Source organism: Argopecten irradians, chromosome 2, assembly GCF_041381155.1.
Source record: "Argopecten irradians isolate NY chromosome 2, Ai_NY, whole genome shotgun sequence".
Taxonomy (NCBI): domain Eukaryota; kingdom Metazoa; phylum Mollusca; class Bivalvia; order Pectinida; family Pectinidae; genus Argopecten; species Argopecten irradians.
In genome coordinates this window covers 31,529,236-31,549,378 of record NC_091135.1, presented here as the reverse complement: position 1 = coordinate 31,549,378, position 20,143 = coordinate 31,529,236, and the positions used below count along the sequence as shown (strand labels likewise).

Genomic DNA, 20,143 nt, shown 5'->3' with positions numbered 1-20,143 from the left:
AAATATTTAGACGTGACAGTGGAAACTTTTAAAGATATTAAAACCCTTCCCTACAGAACTGATTGTTTGTAGGGATCAACGGAGCTGTCCGGATCATCTCCGAGTCTGGAGGTTACTTATAACACAAGGGACTGACGCCAGTCAGGGATGAAATCTATCGGACGTCTCCTGATATCAGAGGAGGCCATATAAACACACTTCAATACTGGCGTCAATATCAACAGTTTATTTACTCTGGCACATCAATACATTCGTCTGATAAATATACATGTCTTTTTATTAAAGGTGTCTTTTCTACATGAATCTTCAAAGAATTAATGATTACAAAGAAAAAGATTTGGCAGTAGAACCATACACAGATTGTACATATTAATTCATCATAATGAATTTATCAGGTTTAAATAAAAATGAAAAAGAAGCAAATTTTAATCAATTTAAGCAAATTAAAAATAAAACATGAAAAATAAGCTACAGTATTACACGTTAGTTGGGAAAGAATACTTTCTGTCTATTGGATTAGAGGAGAGATTTCAGTTTGTGTAAATAAACTTGACTGGGGATATAGCAAAATCTAATCCTCTGCAAATAAAAGCAACAATACAGTAAAAATATGTCTGTATAATCAGAAACATATATACATATAGAGATTTGAAACTCCTTCTTTGTCTATGTTTACAGGCAGAGGGACCTCAAGTTTATAGGCATTTTCCCTTTGGCTAACTACTTTTAAGTGTATTCTTTAAACATGATATTTTTGCATCAACACAAAGATTAAACATTATATCATGGTTTGATGTGATCAGTTTTCCCAATTGATGTTATTTAAAATGATTTTCGAAAGTATGAAAATGACCAATTTTACCTGGTATTTCGAAAATCAGGCATTCAAAATCGGAAGTGCATTTTGTTTTTTTAATATATAAGTTAAAATATTATTTTTTCTTTCCAAAATCGTACTCAAACCATCTAAAAATTACTTAAATTTTATAACATATCAAAGTTATTCTGCTGTATTTAACTATTTAAGAGTTTATCTGAAAGCCACTAGGGACATACAGAGGTACTATCTGCTTATCGTAAAAATGGCGAAGTTGCCAATCTCTATGTATATATGTTTCTGGTAAAATTAACCACTGGTGTAAAAAGGGTCAAAAATCATCAATGGACAACCATACATGCATGTAAATCGGGGGACTAGAATAAAAAAAGATAATAATAAAATTTAGCACCATATCAATCAATATCAATATAAAGGATATCAACATGTATGCAATACATTTAAACTTGTTAATGAGGATTTGCATTTATACGTAAACATTTGTGTAAATAGTCATATTTCTGGCTTCTAGTAAAGTACCTTGAATTTAAATCTGAACTAAATGAAGACTGAATATACAAATATAATAAAGTTCTTATAATGTATATCTCTTCCAAATATGGATTTAAGGCTTGTGTTGTGCAAAACATTGTGAAAAGTCTAATTTGGTCCCATTCAATTTTTTTTCACTTGAAACACATTTTTATCAACCTTTTTTTACAGTATACAAAAACAAATACAAAAGAAACATCTCTTTCACTCTAATTCTCTCACTTATAATATCTATTTTGTTTTCTTTTAATACTACATTTTTGTTATGAATATACTGGATGACATTGAAATATATCTACAATGCATTTGTATAAAATATATATGTGCGAATACTAGTATTTATATTCACATATTATCAATCTTTAGTCAGATTTGATAGTAAATCCCACTTAAGATTAAACACATTTAGTTTGTCAATGCACAAGGAGGAAAAAGCACCATCGGCACTTATAGGCCGAATGCAGGATTAAAAATGAAAAACATTTACAGTATACTGTAAACCACATCTTTTTGCGTCTTTATTATCTTCATCATATTTGCGAATACATAAATCTGTGATCAATGCCACTTACTGACGATTGTGTATTCATGGAATATTGTGAACGTTCTATTTTAGTAGTTTTCGCACTGTCTTTGAATGCACGTTTACTGTATTTAGATTCACGTTCTAGCTCTCTCGCAAAATTAATCGAAAATTAGTATCTCACAATATAAAGTGGTGTACGATAGTTATAAGTTACACAGCATTACAAAAATATTTTTCATTAACTTTTTTCATGGCAATATATTTTTCAATGCTGGGAAAGTTCATTACAGAGAATTACTGGTAACTGTTTAATACTACTTATGTTTCTATAAATGCAGCATCTAGAATGACTTTTGAAGCATAAATTTTTCCAAAATCTTACTAAGGGGTAAATCAAAAAACTGTTCTAGCTTAGCTTCTGTGATCCAATGAGATGCTCCGATGTTTGGTAATCAATGCTTACACTTTCAATTAGTACATACACAAAACATCAAAGACATTCTCACAAATGATAATTTTGGCATCCTTCTGATCATTTGTAAGTATCTGATTCTCGGAGTTTCCGTACCTCCTCCATGAAGGCCTCTACCCTCCAGGGATCAATTTCCTTTTCCCAGTGTCCGTCTTTTTTGAAATGAGATCCAACAATCAGTCCATTGGCTGAGGAGTACATTTTTAAGTTGTCCTTGGTGACTCCCGAGCCAATCAAAACAGGGATACTGATCGCCTCTGCTACATCTGTCAATAATACCAATATGTATGATTAACGGTGAAACACTAAATGAATGATACTCTCAGTATGTCCCAACGCAAAAAAACAACAAGATCAACACGATGTTGTCTGATTCATGTTTGTCAGAGCCGATAGCACAATTTCAAAATTTCAAGAAACCCTTGAATATTTTTGGAAAAAGTAATATGGAGTTAAGAAAAATCTCCCCAGTACTTTCTGAGAAATAGCGATAACAAACTTCATTCGTTAAAGTCAATGATGCTAGCCTTCATGCTATTCAGATCAATCCCAAATTGCAGTATGCATAACTAGGCTTCATGGGAAACATATAAAAAAACTTCAACTGTCAAAATCAAAGACAGCTGTCTATCTACCATCTTGATTTCAGATTGGTACCAAAATGCAATATCCATAATTAGGTACCAAGGGGAACCTACCGGTACAAATGAAATTTAAGGAAGAACCTTTCTGAGAGACAAAAACAATGCAGAGGGACAGATGGTAGAACAGATGAATGTACGGACCACAGACGAATGACGGTTTGAGTAACCCATAATCTAACGTTGGTAGGCTAAAATATTTAAAAATTAGACAAAAGTTGGATAATATTCACACTGGAGAAATAAGCATCGCTAGCATAAATTACTTCCCATAAATATCCATGTTAACAGCAATATGGAGCCCAGCAGACTACAGAAGTGGGAATAGATGGTAGTTCCTCTGGCTAAAACTAATGTTCAGTTGCTATCATAACCTAATATACTAATGAGGAAAAATCGATAAATTTAAAAAAATTGATCACCATACAATAGTGAATCATACTAAGTGGTTATACTGATATATCTACAGTGACAGGCGATTAAGATACCATTCATTAGGGAGGATATTAATGATCGTAATCATCCTAGTATTTAGTCATCCATATAGTGGATGTGTAAAGGTCATCTTCATTCAGAAAAAAAAACTTTTGCTATGAACCCAACACGTTGTCAAAAGAAAGATGATTAACAAAAGATAGTATTGATCAGAAATGATAAATGTGAACGGGACATAAAAAGTACCTAAAAGGCTTTTGATAACAATGAAATATCATCTTCATTCGATGAAAAAAGTGAATGCATCCAATTTGCCAATGACAGACTAGTTTCTCACAAGGGGATAGTGATAATGTTGATGACTAACTAGATAACTGAATCCTTGTATCTACCAAGTGTTTGTATTATCCATTTACAGTGTTTATACAGTGCAATTTCACTGAATCATACTGTCAAACATATACGTATTCAGCAGGACATATCCTCCTTATCACAGTCTGTGACGGTAATTTTTTCGCTGCTAGTCATTTGGAAACCCTTTTTACTAGTCAACCTATACAGCTGTTTGCTTCAGCAAATTCAGTCATGATCAGTTTACAATGCTTTACCCAAATTGCAGTCTGGATGCTTCTGTGAACACAAATTCTCACAAAATGATGCATCCGAACTGAAATAATTGCATAAAGAATGCACTCAAAATGTGTTGAGAAATGCAACACACTCTTGTAAATGTAGCATTCGAATGGGGGGGCCACTAGTCCAATCGGATTATTTCATTACAATTGGCACTAGTCTGGCTGTAAAATTTCTAGTCATTGGCATCGCACTAGTGCTTAAAGTTTTTATATAACTTTATACTTGCATGTGTTCTTCTTTAACACATGTTTGCAACTGTTATCACTCGTTATGTATATCCTATAAATCTCAAAAATCCACAAGTTGATATATCTCTGGTGATGTTACACCTGCTCTCGCGGGAAATATCACAAAATCTCTAAAGCGATATCGTATACCCTCGGAAAAAGTGATCATATTCTGCATTATCTTGAAATTGACATCCTTTCCCTTGAAATATATATCGCACCGCCTCAAAAGTGATAGCACATCCCTTTGAAAGTGATATCACACCCAATCAAAGGTGACATCACATCTCATCAACGAAAGTGATATTACACCCAATCAAAGGTGACATCACACAGTTAAAAGTCACGATTTACAAGGTAGATTTAACGACCCTAATCAGCCGTCGAGTTATGTTACCCCCCTTATCTGTCCTCGGGTCCTCTGGTGATATCTGGGTCCTCACGCTGATAAGGTATATGATATCAGTATGATCATATAATTATATCTCTATCTCACTGGACCAAACAGCCAAGAGGTGGAGAAGGACACCCAGAGACAGTAGAGTGGCAACACACTGAAAGTTACTGCCAAATATCTATAGTTGTTCACTCGTCCCTATCACGTAAAACTGCCAGTATACTAGTAGTGTTATCTCACTGAATAATGTTTGAAAAGAAACAGACATAAGACAGACATACCTAGTACCAGATACTTGAGTTTCTGTGACAAGGTAAATCTCTGTTAACCAACAACCTTAGATGTCGATACCACAATATTAGAGACTTCAATGGATTTCTTTAGATACAAAAATTGATATTTTAAATCAAACAAATGAGCTACCCTAACGAACTCCCTAATTATCCCCTTAGGTCCAGTCAGATAATGGAATATTAAGTCCTCACCTTTCATCTCCGTGACATCAGCTTCCTGTCCAGTGGCGCCTCCTGTAATAATCACCCCGTCGCTAAGGAAAAACTCTGCGGCTTTAGATGTCTCTTTGATACTCACATCTGCAGTAATTGCATGGGAACTGGAAAAAATGGCGTCTGTTTATCTCAAAATTAGACGAATTCATATCTGATAGGATGTGATTGAACAAGGCTTTGATTTATATTTCTTGATAAATCTTGCGGTTTTCATTAGAACAGATAAGCAGACACCATTAGACAGTAAAATGATAGGTTATCTTTGTCTTACAATGACTACGCATAATCAGAGGAACTCATTACATAACAAAGAGGCTCGTCTTTATCCAAATTCTGATTTAATCTAAAGTTCCATTTGCAGTGACAAAAAAGGACCACAGTTGTTTTTAATCCAAGCATAATGAAAATCCCTTGAGCATCAACACACAAAAACTGTATTTATCAGAGATTAATTAGAATCTCTAGTAAGGAACTGCCCTGGCAATAAGATATTGAATATAGGAGGCCCATGAGTCTTTACGGTCACCTGAGTCACCAAAGACATATAATATATATTGGCCCATCCGGCTCTTAAAGTCAGTAAGTAACGAGGTTAATATGTATCAAGAGTATTTGAACATTACATCTGATATATTTCCTATGGAAATTTAGCAAATAATGCTCATAAATGTGTTTTCCCTATATAAACTATAGTAAATTTGACCCATTTTGATCTTTTTGGCCCTGCCCCTCTGGCCCCTTGTTAGAGTATGGTTATCAGATACGTAATGATATTTTACATTCTAAGGATATATTTTTTGAAACAGGTAGAAACCTGCGAAAAACTCTAAAAGAAATACTTGAGAGACCAATTATCGGAGAAAAGACCTCACAAATGATCTCTTAAATCAGCTGAGAAACAAAGATGGACAGGTAGAATGGAGAAACACAGAAATCACTGACTAGGTGAAGTTGAGATTGAAAGGTAAACAAACATGATTAGAGTGACAATTCAACCCTGAATCTACACTTATAAAATATGAAGACTCGAACACTCAAACAGACAACCGTAGCCAATAATATGATATTAAGCATCCCGAGCTGTAGTATCCTTGTGTCACCAGTTACTTTAAAACGAAATATGTTGTGGGTAAGTAATAGTTTGGAAGATATCCGGTCTATACACAGTCCAGGAGCATGTTAAACATTTACCAAAAACATTCAACAATATTATCATCCACCCAAATATATGGTCTGGAGTGTTCTGCTGGATGAAGCACTATTGTATTCATGAATTAGAAACATCACAGTTCATTTACAGATAAATCACATTCAATACGCTATTTCAAGAAAATTTTCAATATGGCATAAGTATTAAATAGAATAACCAGTAGCAAGCGCTTAAAGAGTCCTACAATTCAACCACTAGACCTCCAGGTACTCCAGGTTTCCTCTAAAGCAAAGCAAAACATGTCCTTAAATGAACACAGATTTGTTTATAGAACACAGAAATCCCACCAAAGTGGGTGTATTACCAGCAGGTAACAAAAAGAAACAGTAACCTGATAATACAAAAGGTTTTATGGAGCTGCATTGAACCGTTTTGGAGTTATAGCCCGGAAACAGTAATTTGGTATTTTTGACGAAGTTTTGATGGTAACAGGTTTTTTTTTTAAATGGAAAGTCTGCAAAAGGCACAACTAGGGGAATTTTCTGATGTATACAGAAAGTTTCAAGGAGCTGCGTTGAACGGTTTTTGACTTATAGCCCGGAATAAAAAAACACACCAGTTATTAGGTATTTTTGACTACGTTTCCTTGGGAACAGAAAATCACCAAACAGGGCACGTCCGCGAGTAGCAAGAGGCACAACTAGGGCACTTGTCTGATGTATACAGAAAGTTTCAAGGAGCTGTGTTGAACGGTTTTTAAGTTAAAGTCCGGAAAGGAATCTTGGATGGACGGACGGAGCCCAAAACAATATCCCTCGCAAACGCGGTTCGCGGGGGATAAAAATTGCACAGAACCAAATATTTTATCTATAATAAAAGTGACCTTTGGACCCGAAAAGAAATCCCAAATAAGCACTTACAGCAAGAAAGGTCACCATGATTTGTTTAAAATTTGAATGACCAACAGCTCAATGAACGTGTTGTTAGAGAAACCATTTGTTTTTAATTTTAGCGACTGTGACCTAGACCTTTGACCTTTGAACCTTAAAAGCTATCCACAGTAAGATTTGTATGATAAAACAGATATGTAGGTGGTTTAAAGATTAAAAAGTTTAGTTAACACAGTGCCATCATGAACACTGAGATCATTTGCCACAATGATACTGACTTCATAACATTTGCCACCAAGGACACTGATGTCAGAACATTTGCCACCAAGGACAATTACTTCAGAACATTCGCGCCCAAGGACACTGACTTCAAAACATTTGCCACCAGGGCCACTGACATCAGTACTGCCACCAAGACTCTGACGTCAGAATATTTGTCACCAAGGACACTGACTTCAGAAATTTGCAACCAAGGACAATGACGTCAGAACTGCCAACAAGGACACTGACATCCGTACATTTGTTACCATCAACACTGACGTCAGAACATTTGCCCCCAAGGACACTGACTCCAGAACATTTGCCACCAAGGACACTGACTTCAAAACATTTGCCACCAAGGACACTGACTCCAGAACATTTGCCACCAAGGACATTGACTTCAGAATATTTGCCACCAAGGACACTGACTTCAGAACATTTGCAACCAAGGACACTGACTTCAAAACATTTGCCACCAAGGACACTGACGTCAGAACATTTGCCACCAAGGACACTGACTTAAAAACATTTGCCACCAAGACCACTGACTTCAGAACATTTGCCACCAAGGACACTGACTTCAGAATATTTGCCACCAAGGACACTGATGTCAGAACATTTGCCACCAAGGACACTGACTTAAAAACATTTGCCACCAAGACCACTGACGTCAGTGCTGCCATCAAGGACACTGACTTCAAAACATTTGCCACCAAGGACACTGACTTCAGAATATTTGCCACCAAGGACACTGACTTCAGAATATTTGCCACCAAGGACACTGATGTCAGAACATTTGCCCCCAAAGACACTGACTTCAGAACATTTGCAACCAAGCACACTGACGTCAGAATATTTGCCACCAAGGACACTGACTTCAAAACATTTGCCACCAAGGACACTGACTTCAAAACATTTGCCACCAAGGACACTGACTTCAGAATATTTGCCACCAAGGACACTGATGTCAGAACATTTGCCACCAAGGACACTGACTTAAAAACATTTGCCACCAAGACCACTGACGTCAGTGCTGCCATCAAGGACACTGACTTCAAAACATTTGCCACCAAGGACACTGACTTCAGAATATTTGCCACCAAGGACATTGACTTCAGAATATTTGCCACCAAGGACACTGATGTCAGAACATTTGCCCCCAAAGACACTGACTTCAGAACATTTGCAACCAAGGACACTGACTTCAAAACATTTGCCACCAAGGACACTGACGTCAGAACATTTGCCACCAAGGACACTGACTTAAAAACATTTGCCACCAAGACCACTGACTTCAGAACATTTGCCACCAAGGACACTGACTTCAGAATATTTGCCACCAAGGACACTGATGTCAGAACATTTGCCACCAAGGACACTGACTTAAAAACATTTGCCACCAAGACCACTGACGTCAGTGCTGCCACCAAGGACACTGACTTCAGAACATTTGCCACCAAGGACACTGACTTCAGAATATTTGCCACCAAGGACACTGATGTCAGAACATTTGCCACCAAGGACACTGACTTAAAAACATTTGCCACCAAGGACACTGACTTCAGAACATTTGCAACCAAGGACACTGACTTCAGAACATTTGCAACCAAGGACACTGATGTCAGAATATTTGCCACCAAGGACACTGATGTCAGAACATTAGCCACCAAGGACACTGATGTCAGAACATTTGCCACCAAGGTTACAGACGTCAGAACTGCCACCATGAAAATTGACTTCAGAATATTTGCCACCAAGGATACTGACTTGAGAACATTTGCCACCAAGGCCACTTATGTCAGTACAGCCACCAAGGACACTGACTTCAAAACATTTGCCACCAAGGCCACTGACGTCAGTACTGCCAACAAGGACACTGACTTCAAAACATTTGCCACCGAGGCAACTGACGCCAGTGCTGCCACCAAGACTCTGACGTCAGAATATTTGCCATCAAGGACACTGACTTCAGAACATTTGCCACCAAGGCCACTGACGTCAGTACTGCCACCAAGGACACTGACTTCAAAACATTTGCCACGAAGGCCATTAATTTCAGAAGATTTGCCACAAAGGACACTGATGTCAGAACAACTTCAGAACATTTGCCACCAAGGACACTGACTTCAGACCATTTGCCACCATGATCACTGACTTCAGATCATTTGCCACCAAGGATACTGACTTCAGAACATTTGCCACAATGAACACAGATGTCAAATCATTTGCCACCAAGGATACTGACTTCAGAACATTTGCCACCAAGGACACTGAAATCAGTACTGCCAGCAAGGACACTGACATTAGAATATTTGACTTCCAGTGGTCAAACAACATGGACGTCAATTTGTGGTCTATTGAACTGACGGGTAAAGTGAAAAAAAGGCGTCCAGGCTATCATTGAGCTACGAGACCCTGTGCTAGTGAAGGAAGTAGTAACCCAGTTAATGGACAATGCCCTGTTTAAAGAAGCACTGCTTAACACTCTAGGCATAACGGCTATGCATCATCAAGTCCAATCTTTGGAGAATAAAATCGACGACCTTGGACAGTATTTTCGGCGTAACTTTTCGTATCGTACTAGAGCAGCAGTATATGATGCTAGATTCCCCCTTTTTAACAATAAAGAAGAATCCCAAGTAAGCTCCGCCCATTCCGGACACGTCAGTGCTGCCACCAAGGACACTGACGTTGGAATATTTGCCACCAAGGACACTGACTTTAGAATATTTGCCACCATGAACACTGACATCAGAAGATTTGCAAACAAGGATACGGAGGTCAGTAGATCTGTCACCAAGGATACTGACCTCAGAACATTTGCCACCAAGGCCACTGACTTCAGTACTGCCACCAAGGCCACTGACGTCAGTACTGCCACCAAGGACACTGACGTCAGTACTGCCACCACGGACACTGACTTTCAAATATTTGCCACCAAGGACACTGACTTTAGAATATTTGCCACCAAGGAAACGGATGTCAGAACATTTGCTACCATGAACATTGACTTCAGACAATTTGCTACCAAGGACTGTTAAGTAAGTAACAACTTCATCTCAACAGTTTGAGAATTCTAACATCCAAGATACAATGTACTGCATGTGGTATCCCACCTTAACAGCAAATAAGATCTAAAGCCGCATTTCTAAGGACTGTTTGCGAATTCTAACATTTTTATACTGAAATCAATAATCTGTGATGTAAATGTCAAGTGGTAATAGCCACAAAAACGACAACACCATGTACACAAACACCTTAATCGTTATCTCAAACGAACAAACAAAAACATCAGATTATAATTAGTGAACGATGCTCAAGAAAGATAATAAAAATTTGTTCTCATCACAGCGCAATCAATATTTTTTAAGATTAACACAATGGTGTCAGGCAGTTTGTGTGAAGTCTTAGTAAAACAAAAGACGTATAATGAGCGTGGTAAAAATGGCTGATGAAAAATCAATACCATATTAGTTGTAAAGGACACACTACATAAACTATAACCAATCCTTTACCATATTCAATCAAATAAGCCCTCGTGCATCTCATACATCACCACTCCTATTTTCATTTAACACTTCTTAGGATGTCAGAAAATATGTCCATAGTGCCAGGGAAGTCATATAAAGGATATGATAATTTAATGAAAATCAGTATTACAAAAATCCTCTGATGTTATTTTAATGGATCAGTACTGTATAATTGTATTACCACTATGTGTAATGGGGGACAGAAAGCGAGTTTGAACATTTCACCTACATTTCGCTACAATGGGCTTTTCTGGCATATCACAGTAAAACCAACTTATCTAATTTCTATTAGAACTGGGTTTTTTCCGAAATATGTGCAAATTTTAATTTATTTTAGACCGAATTGTCCCTTTAACAGGTGGATAGTTTATGTGTACACGTCACTGTGTTACACCATGTAGTAGTTGGTAGACATTCTAAACCAACTTTTTATCAAATTTTGAAATAAAAGAAAAGTCACAAAGGTTTATCTACACTAAACAATATCATACTGTCACATACTGAAAAGTATTACAATTCTATTTCTGTTATTTGAAAATTTATCTCCATAAACTTATTTTGAAGTTTATCTTGTTAATTGTCATTTGAAGTTATGCTTTAAGGAAAACTTTATTCAAATATGTTACTGAGAAAGGCATAGCACCCTTGATATACTGACCATCATGTAGCTGGTTGTTCCATGGGTAAAATATTTTCATGCTTTTGATAAAATTAAATTTATCAAATTGTTATTACCAATCATTCGACATAGTGATAAGTGTAGATTATAATATTCTTGTTATTTGGCTAATTAAAATATAAAAAATAAACAAGAGGCCCATGGGCCTTTACGGTCATCTGACTCATGGCACAAAACAACAAAGTCACAGTATAAAGTAGTGGTTAACAATTAATATAAATAATACAAGGAACTCCTTAGTTGAATATGTAAGTTTCTGAAATAGGTAAATGTCATTTGTTGAACAAACTTGGTTGCCCTTCATCCATATATGGTTGTAACCCATTCAAGGATTAATATAAGGAGACAGATTTTAAAGCCAAATTTCAGCTAAGCTCCCAGTTTGGACCTCCGCCGTACTATCCCCATGGGTCTTAGCCTGGTCCTTCATAAAATATGATTCTCCTCACCTAAAGTTCCCCCTTCTGAATCAATTAAAACCCCTTTAAAACAGGAAGTGGGCCAGCGGCCATCTTGGAATACAATGATCTTTACGAAAATGTTTGCACGTTGTTCGGCATCAATTAAAACCCCTATAGACCAATTTTCATTGAGATCAGAGAGTGAAACCTGAAAACAGGAGTGGGCCAGCTAAAATTAAGAAAATTTGCCCTTTTGGGGCCCCACCCCTCAGCCCCTAGGGGTCGGACCAGGCTCATTTATATAAAATATGATTGGCCTTCCCCAATGATGTTTAACACCAAATATAAATGAAATCCATCCAAGGATGAAGGAGGAGTAGGATTTTAAAGCTTAAAATAAGAAAGTTTGCCCTTTTGGGGCCCCATCCCTCAGCCCCTAGGGGTCGGACCAGGCTCATTTATATAAAATATGATTGTCCTTGCCCAATGATGTTTCACACTAAATATAAATGAAATCCATCCAAGGATGAAGGAGGAGTAGAATCTTAAAGCTTAAAATAAGATAATTTGCTCTTTTGGGGCCCCATCCCTCAGCCCCTAGGGGTCAGACCTATCTCAAATATATAAAATATGAATATCCTTACCTAATGATGTTTCACACTAAATATGAATGAAATCCATCAAAGGATGAAGGAGGAGTAGGAATTTAAAGCTAAAATAAGAAAATTTGCCCTTTTGGGGCCCCACCCCTCAGCCCCTAGGGGTCGGACCAGGCTCATTTATATAAAATATGATTTTCCTTCCCCAATGATGTTTCAAACCAAATATGGATGAAGTCCATCCAAGGATGAAGGAGGAGTAGGATTTTAAAGCTAAAATTAAGAAAATTTGCCCTTTTGGGGCCCCGCCCCTCTGACCCTAGGGGTCGGACCAGGCTCATTTATATAAAATATGATTGTCCTTCCCTAATGATGTTTTACACCAAATATGGATGAAATCCATCCAAGGATGAAGGAGGAGTAGGATTTTAAAACTAAAGTTAAGAAAATTTGCCCTTTTGGTGCCCCACCTCTCAGCCCCTAGGGGGTCACACCAGGCTCATTTATATAAAATATGATTGGCCTTCCCTAATGAAGTTTCACACCAAATATGGATGAAATCCATCCAAGGAGGAAGGAGGAGTAGGAATTTAAAGCTAAAATAAGAAAATTTGCCCTTTTGGAGCCCCACCCCTCAGCCCCTAGGGGTCGGACCAGGCTCATTTATATAAAATATGATTGTCCTTCCCCAATGATGTTTCAAACCAAATATGGATGAAATTCATCCAAGGATGAAGGAGGAGTAGGATTTTAAAGCTAAAATTAAGAAATTTTGCCCTTTTGGGGCCCCGCCCCTCTGACCCCAGGGGTCGGACCAGGCTCATTTATATAAAATATGATTTTCCTTCCCTAATGAAGTTTCACACCAAATATGGATGAAATCCATCCAAGGATGAAGGAGGAGTAGGATTTTAAAGCTAAAATTAAGAAAAATTTGCCCTTTTGAGGCCCTGCCCCTCTGACCCTAGGGGTCCGACCGAGCTCATTTATATTAAATATGATTGTCCTTCCCTAATAAAGTTTCAGACCAAATATGGATGAAATCCATCCAAGGATGAAGGAGGAGTAGGATTTTAAAGCTTAAAATAAGAAAATTTGCCCTTTTGGTGCCCCACCTCTCAGCCCCTAGGGGTCGGACCAGGCTCATTTATATAAAATATGATTGTCCTTCCCCAATGATGTTTCAAACCAAATATGGATGAAATCCATCAAAGAATGAAGGAGGAGTAGGCTTTTGTATAAATAGTCTTACGCACGACGCACGGTGCACGGCGGACGGCGCACGGCGCACGGCGGACGGCGCACGACGACGGACGAAACGCGATGACAATAGGTCATCCTGACCTTCGGTCAGATGACCTAATAAAAGCCTTCCCACAAATTGACCATCAATATATCAGTGATTTTTCAGGGTATTTTGGGAAAAACATTTTGGACACAAATTGAGAATTTTTAATCGCAAAAAGAGGGGTTTTAGGAAAAGTTACCCATTACTGAACATGATGTTATAGGTAATAAAATATTGTAAAACTGTGTTATTTGATGTAACATGCTGTTTTTACATGGACCTGTATTGTATCAACAAAATAATCTTTTATCAGGACAGCCATTTTTGTCACAGCAGTTTGATTTGGGAATTTTTCATTGTAATTGGGAACAAGAGGCCGATGGGCCTTAACGGTCATCTGACTATTGACACAACACAACATCTCAAAGAATAAAGTAGTGGCACACAGTTAAGGCAATAAAAAACCTCTTTTATTAGAAGAAGTCCAGGTCCTGATATATTTAATGAATTAGACCATGAATGAAGGTCCCTCGATCCCCACCATGCTGCAAATCCAATATCTAGTCTCAAGGTAGTCATTCATGTTACAGGCTCAATATCAGGTCTCTATAGGCCTTAAAGTTATTCACACGAAGTCGTTTAAAAGATTTTAGCCTATTTGACCTGAATGAAGGTCAAGATAATTTATTTGAACAAACTTGGTAGCCCTTCATCAAAGCATGCCGCAGACCTAATATGAGTATCCTGGGCCTTTTGGTTCTTGAGAAGAAATCGTTTAAAGATTTTAGCCTTTTTGACCCCTGTTACCTTGACTAAAGGTCAAGGTCCTTCATTTGAACAAACTTGGTAGCCATTCATTCTAGCATGCCACAGACCCAATATCAGATCTCTAGGCCTCTTAGTTATTCACAAGAGGTTGTTTAAATATTTTACCCTATTTGACCCCTGTGACCTTGAATGAAGGTCATTGTCCTTCATTTGAACAAACTTGGTAGCCATTCATCTCTGCATGTCACAGGCCCAATATCAGGTCTCTAGGCTACTTACTTATTCACATGAAGTCATTTAAAGATTTTAGCCTATTTGACCCCTGTGACCTTGAATGAAAGTCAATGTCATTTATTTGAACAAATTTGGTAGCCATTCATTCTAGCATGCCACAGACCCAATATCAGGTCTCTAGGCCTCTTAGTTATTCACATGAAGTTGTTTAAAATATTTCAGCCTATTTGACCCCTGGGACCTTGAATGAAGGTCAAGGTCATTAATTTGAACAAACTTGACAGCCCTTCATCCCAGCATGCCACAGACCCAATATGAGTACCCTGGGCCATTTGGTTCTTGATAAGGATTCGTTTGAAGATTTTAGCCTTTTTGACCACTGTGACCTTGAATGAAGGTCAAGGTCATTCAATTGAACAAACTTGGTAGCCCTTCATCCCAGCATGCTACAGGCCAAATATCAGTACCCGGGGCCTTTCGTTTGAATGAAAAAGTTTCGCACTGCAGACTGCGGACGGCGCACAATGACGGACGATGCATGATGACAATAGATCTTCCTGACCCTTCGGGTCAGATGACCTAAAAATATACCAGAGCTTGAAGTCATTTAAGGATTTTAGTCTATTTGCCCCCTGTGACCTTGAATAAAGGTCAAGGTTATTTATTTAAACAACCTTGGTAGTTCATTGTATAATATATACTGGCAGTTAACCTGAAAGATACAATTTAATTGATTGTCTATAAAAACACCAATGAAGGAATGTAATTAAAAAGTGAAAAAATCCTTTTAAGCTACATCCTCAATACTCCATGGGTTACTATCACTGACTATCCACTCTTGGACTATCTCATAGTAACATTGGATCCACTTCAGAAGAAACAAACTGACCAATCACAGGCTTGCAGAAATCATTTTTGGCTACATCCTCAATACTCCAGGGGTTACTACCACCGACGTGATATCCACCCATGGACTAATATCTCATAGTAAAATTGGACGCAGTTCAGAAGAAAACATGAGGCCCAAGAGGCCTTGATGGTCATCTGAGTGTTGATACACAAAGAATATTGCAAAGTCGGTTCAAATCTTTAAAAAGCATTTATGAATTAAAAGAAACCCCTTTTGGACCCACTCCTCAGGCCCCTGGGGGTCAGTCATGGAAAATTTGTTAATAGGATTCAATGGCCATATCATACTGATAATTCTGACAACATTTGACTCATTTTCTATTACAAATGACCAAATAATGTTCAAAAATGTGTTTTCCTTATAAAAACTATAGTAAACTTGACCCCTCCCGAGGGACAAACATGAGACTCCAGGTTCATATATAATTCATAATTATTGTAAAGGACCTTAAGACCTTTTCATCTGTGAAGAGTATTTGATTCTACCATTTCCAGAATTTTAGATGAAGGTTTTTGAAGTTTAAGCCTATCCTATTTGACCCATTTTAGCCCCACCCCTGTTAATATGATTCAATGACCATTTCATACTGATAATTTTGATTCATTTTCTTTTACAAATGACCAAATAATGCTCAAAAATGTGTTTTACCTAAATAAACTATAGTAAACTTGACCCCCTCCCCACGTGATTCCATCTATCAAGAGTATTTGATTCCACTATTTCCGGAATTTTAGAAGAAGATTGTTGAAGTTTTAGCCTAATTGACCCCTTTTGGCCCCAACCCTCGGGTCCCTAGGGGACCATATAATTCACAATTTTGATTGACCTTTGGCCATGAAAGGTCTTTGCAAAATTAGATTAGGTCACTGGAGACTTCGTCTCAGGTGACCTCAAAACTGAGTCCTGCATAGACTTCCTTTCAAGATTACAGAGAAAGTGACACCCAACTTCAAACCAACACATATGTACAGTGAACCACATTATACAATTCCTTTGATGTACGTTAAATGATCTAATTACCTGTGTCTTCTGTTGCCTGCAGTTTCATTGACCGATTGCCAGGTGTAATATAGCTACGCCTCTACCCCCAAACACACATGTTTCTATTCAATGTCGGAATAAACAATGCGGTTTGATTGACAGCTGGCGATAAGTTAATTATGAAATAGTGCAGGGGTACATGTAGATATTATGTTAGTGACAGTAACCCCTGGCGTATGGAAAAGGATTAGGCTATTACTCTGCTATTTTCTTAAATAAAGGGAGACTTAAAACTTTAATGTAGCATTTTATGATTGTCCCTATGACGTACAATTAAGCAAGGAGTTCATCATAATTGCTATTGCTGCCTGGAATATGTATTTTCATGAATAATCATGCAAAAGTCTCTGCTAGCTACCCTCATTTTTTCGAAAAATAAGTAAAAAATTGGTAATAATAGACAATATCGCCTGGCTGGCAATCTCTTACAAATACATACATTTTAGAGAACAAGAAATGTTAAACAGTTTTTTACAGAGAAAACAAGAGGCCCATGGGCCTTAACGGTCATCTGACTCATTGCACAAAACAACAAAGTCACAGTATAAAGTATTGGTTAACGATTAATATAAACAATACAAGAACTCCTTAGTTGAATATGTAAGTTTCTGAAATAGGTAAATGTCATTCGTTGAACAAACTTGGTAGCCCTTCATCCATATATGGTTGTAACCCATTTACGAATTTTAAAGCCAAATTTCAGCAAAGCTTCCATTTTGGACATCAGCCATACTATCCCCATGGGTCTTAGCTCGGTCCTTTATAAAATATGATTGTCCTCACCTAAAGTTCCCCTTCAGAATCAATTAAAACCCCTATAGACCAATTTTCCTTGAGATCGGAGACTGAAACCTGAAAACAGGAAGTGGGCCAGCGGCCATCTTGGAAAACCTAAGTCTTAATGAAAATGTTTGCATGTTGTTCGGCATTAATTTAAACCCCTATAGACCAATTTTCATTGAGATTGGAGACCGAAATCTGAAAACAGGAAGTGGGCCAGCTAACATTAAGAAAATTTGCCCTTTTGGGGCCCCACACCTCAGCCCCTAGGGGTCGGACCAGACTCATATATATAAAATATGATTGTCCTTCCCAAAGTTTGTTTCACACCAAATATGGATGAAATCCATCCAAGGATGAAGGACTAGTAGGATTTTAAAGCTTAAATTAAGAAAATTTCCCCTTTTTAGGCCCCGTCCCTCTGCCCCTAGGGGTCGGACCAGGCTCATTTATATAAAATATGATTGTCCTTCCCCAATGATGTTTCACACCAAATATGGATGAAATCCATCCAAGGATGAAGGAGGAGTAGGATCTAGCTTAAATTAAGAAAATTTGACCTTTTGGAGCCCCGCCCCTCTGCCCATAGTGGTCGGATCTATTTCATTTATATAAAATATGATTGTCCTTCCCCAATGATGTTTCACACCAAATATGGATGAAATCCATTCAAGGATGAAGGAGGAGTAGGATTTTAAAGCTTAAATTAAGAAAATTTCCCCTTTTGGAGCCCCGCCCCTCTGCCCCTAGGAGTCGGACCAGGCTCATTTATATAAAATATGATTGTCCTTCCCCAATGATGTTTCACACCAAATATGGATGAAATCCATTCAAGGATGAAGGAGGAGTAGGATTTTAAAGCTTAAATTAAGAAAATTTCCTCTTTTGAAGCCCCGCCCCTCTGCCCCTAGGGGTCACCAGGCTCATTTATATAAAATATGATTGTCCTTCCCCAACGATGTTTCACACCAAATATGGATGAAATCCATCCAAGGATGAAGGAGAAGTAGGATTTTAAAGCTAAAATTAAGAAAATTTGCCCTTTAGGGGCCCCACCCCTCTGCCCCTAGGGTTCGGACCAGGCTCATTTATATAAAATATTATTGTCCTTCCCCAATGATATTTTACACCAAATATGGATGAAATCCATTCAAGGATGAAGGAGGAGTAGGATTTTAAAGCTTAAATTAAGAAAATTTCCTCTTTTGAAGCCCCGCCCCTCTACCCCTAGGGGTCACCAGGCTCATTTATATAAAATATGATTGTCCTTCCCCAACGATGTTTCACACCAAATATGGATGAAATCCATCCAAGGATGAAGGAGAAGTAGGATTTTAAAGCTAAAATTAAGAAAATTTGCCCTTTAGGGGCCCCACCCCTCTGCCCCTAGGGTTCGGACCAGGCTCATTTATATAAAATATTATTGTCCTTCCCCAATGATGTTTCACACCAAATATGGATGATATCCATCCAAGGATGAAAGAGGAGTAGGATTTTAAAGCTTAAATTCAGAAAATTTGCCCTTTTGGGGCCCCACCCCTCAGCCCCTAGGGGTCGGACCAGGCTCATTTATATAAAATATGATTGTCCATCCCCAATGATGTTTCACACCAAATATGGATGAAATCCATCCAAGGATGAAGGAGGAGTAGGATTTTAAAGCTTAAATAAAGAAAATTTCCTCTTTTGGAGCCCCGCCCCTCTGCCCCTAGGGGTCGGACCAGGCTCGTTTATATAAAATATGATTGTCCTTCCCCAACGATGTTTTACACCAAATATAGATGAAATCCATTCAAGGATGAAGAAGGAGTAGGATTTTAAAGCTAAAATTAAGAAAATTTGCCCTTTTTTGGGCCCCATCCCTCAGCCCCTAGGGGTCGGACCAGGCTCATTTATATAAAATATGAATGTCCTTCCCCAATGATATTTCACACCAAATATGGATGAAATCCATCCAAGGATGAAAGAGGAGTAGAATTTTAAAGCTTAAATTAAGAAAATTTGCCCTTTTGGGGCCCCACCCCTCAGCCCCTAGGGGTCGGACCAGGCTCATTTATATAAAATATGATTGTCCATCCCCAATGATGTTTCACACCAAATATGGATGAAATCCATCCAAGGATGAAGGAGGAGTAGGATTTTAAAGCTAAAATTAAGAAAATTTGCCCTTTTGGGGCCCCACCCCTCAGCCCCAAGGGATCGAACCAGGCTCATTTATATAAAATATGATTGTCCTTCCCCAAGGATGTTTCACACCAAATATGGATGTAATTCACTCAAGGGTTTAGGAGGAGTAGGCTTTTGTATAAATAGTTTACGCACGACGCACGGCGGACGGCGGACGGCGGACGGCGGACGGCGCACGGCGCACGACGACGGACGAAACACGATGACAATAGG

The 20,143-nt window shown here is 38.1% G+C and overlaps 1 protein-coding gene across 1 annotated transcript in view; it reads right to left on the bottom strand.

The window, feature by feature from the left end:
* Positions 1-211: 211 nt before the first annotated feature.
* The window catches only part of LOC138315145 (uncharacterized protein F13E9.13, mitochondrial-like), a 37,255-nt gene continuing 17,323 nt past the window's right edge, over positions 212-20,143 (bottom strand). Inside the window, exons 5-6 of the mRNA XM_069255932.1 lie at positions 5,189-5,316; positions 212-2,633 (exon numbers count right to left, since the gene is read on the bottom strand). Coding sequence (XP_069112033.1) covers positions 2,428-2,633; positions 5,189-5,316 — 334 coding nt within the window. The 3' untranslated portion in view covers positions 212-2,427. The remainder of the gene's footprint in view (positions 2,634-5,188; positions 5,317-20,143) is intronic.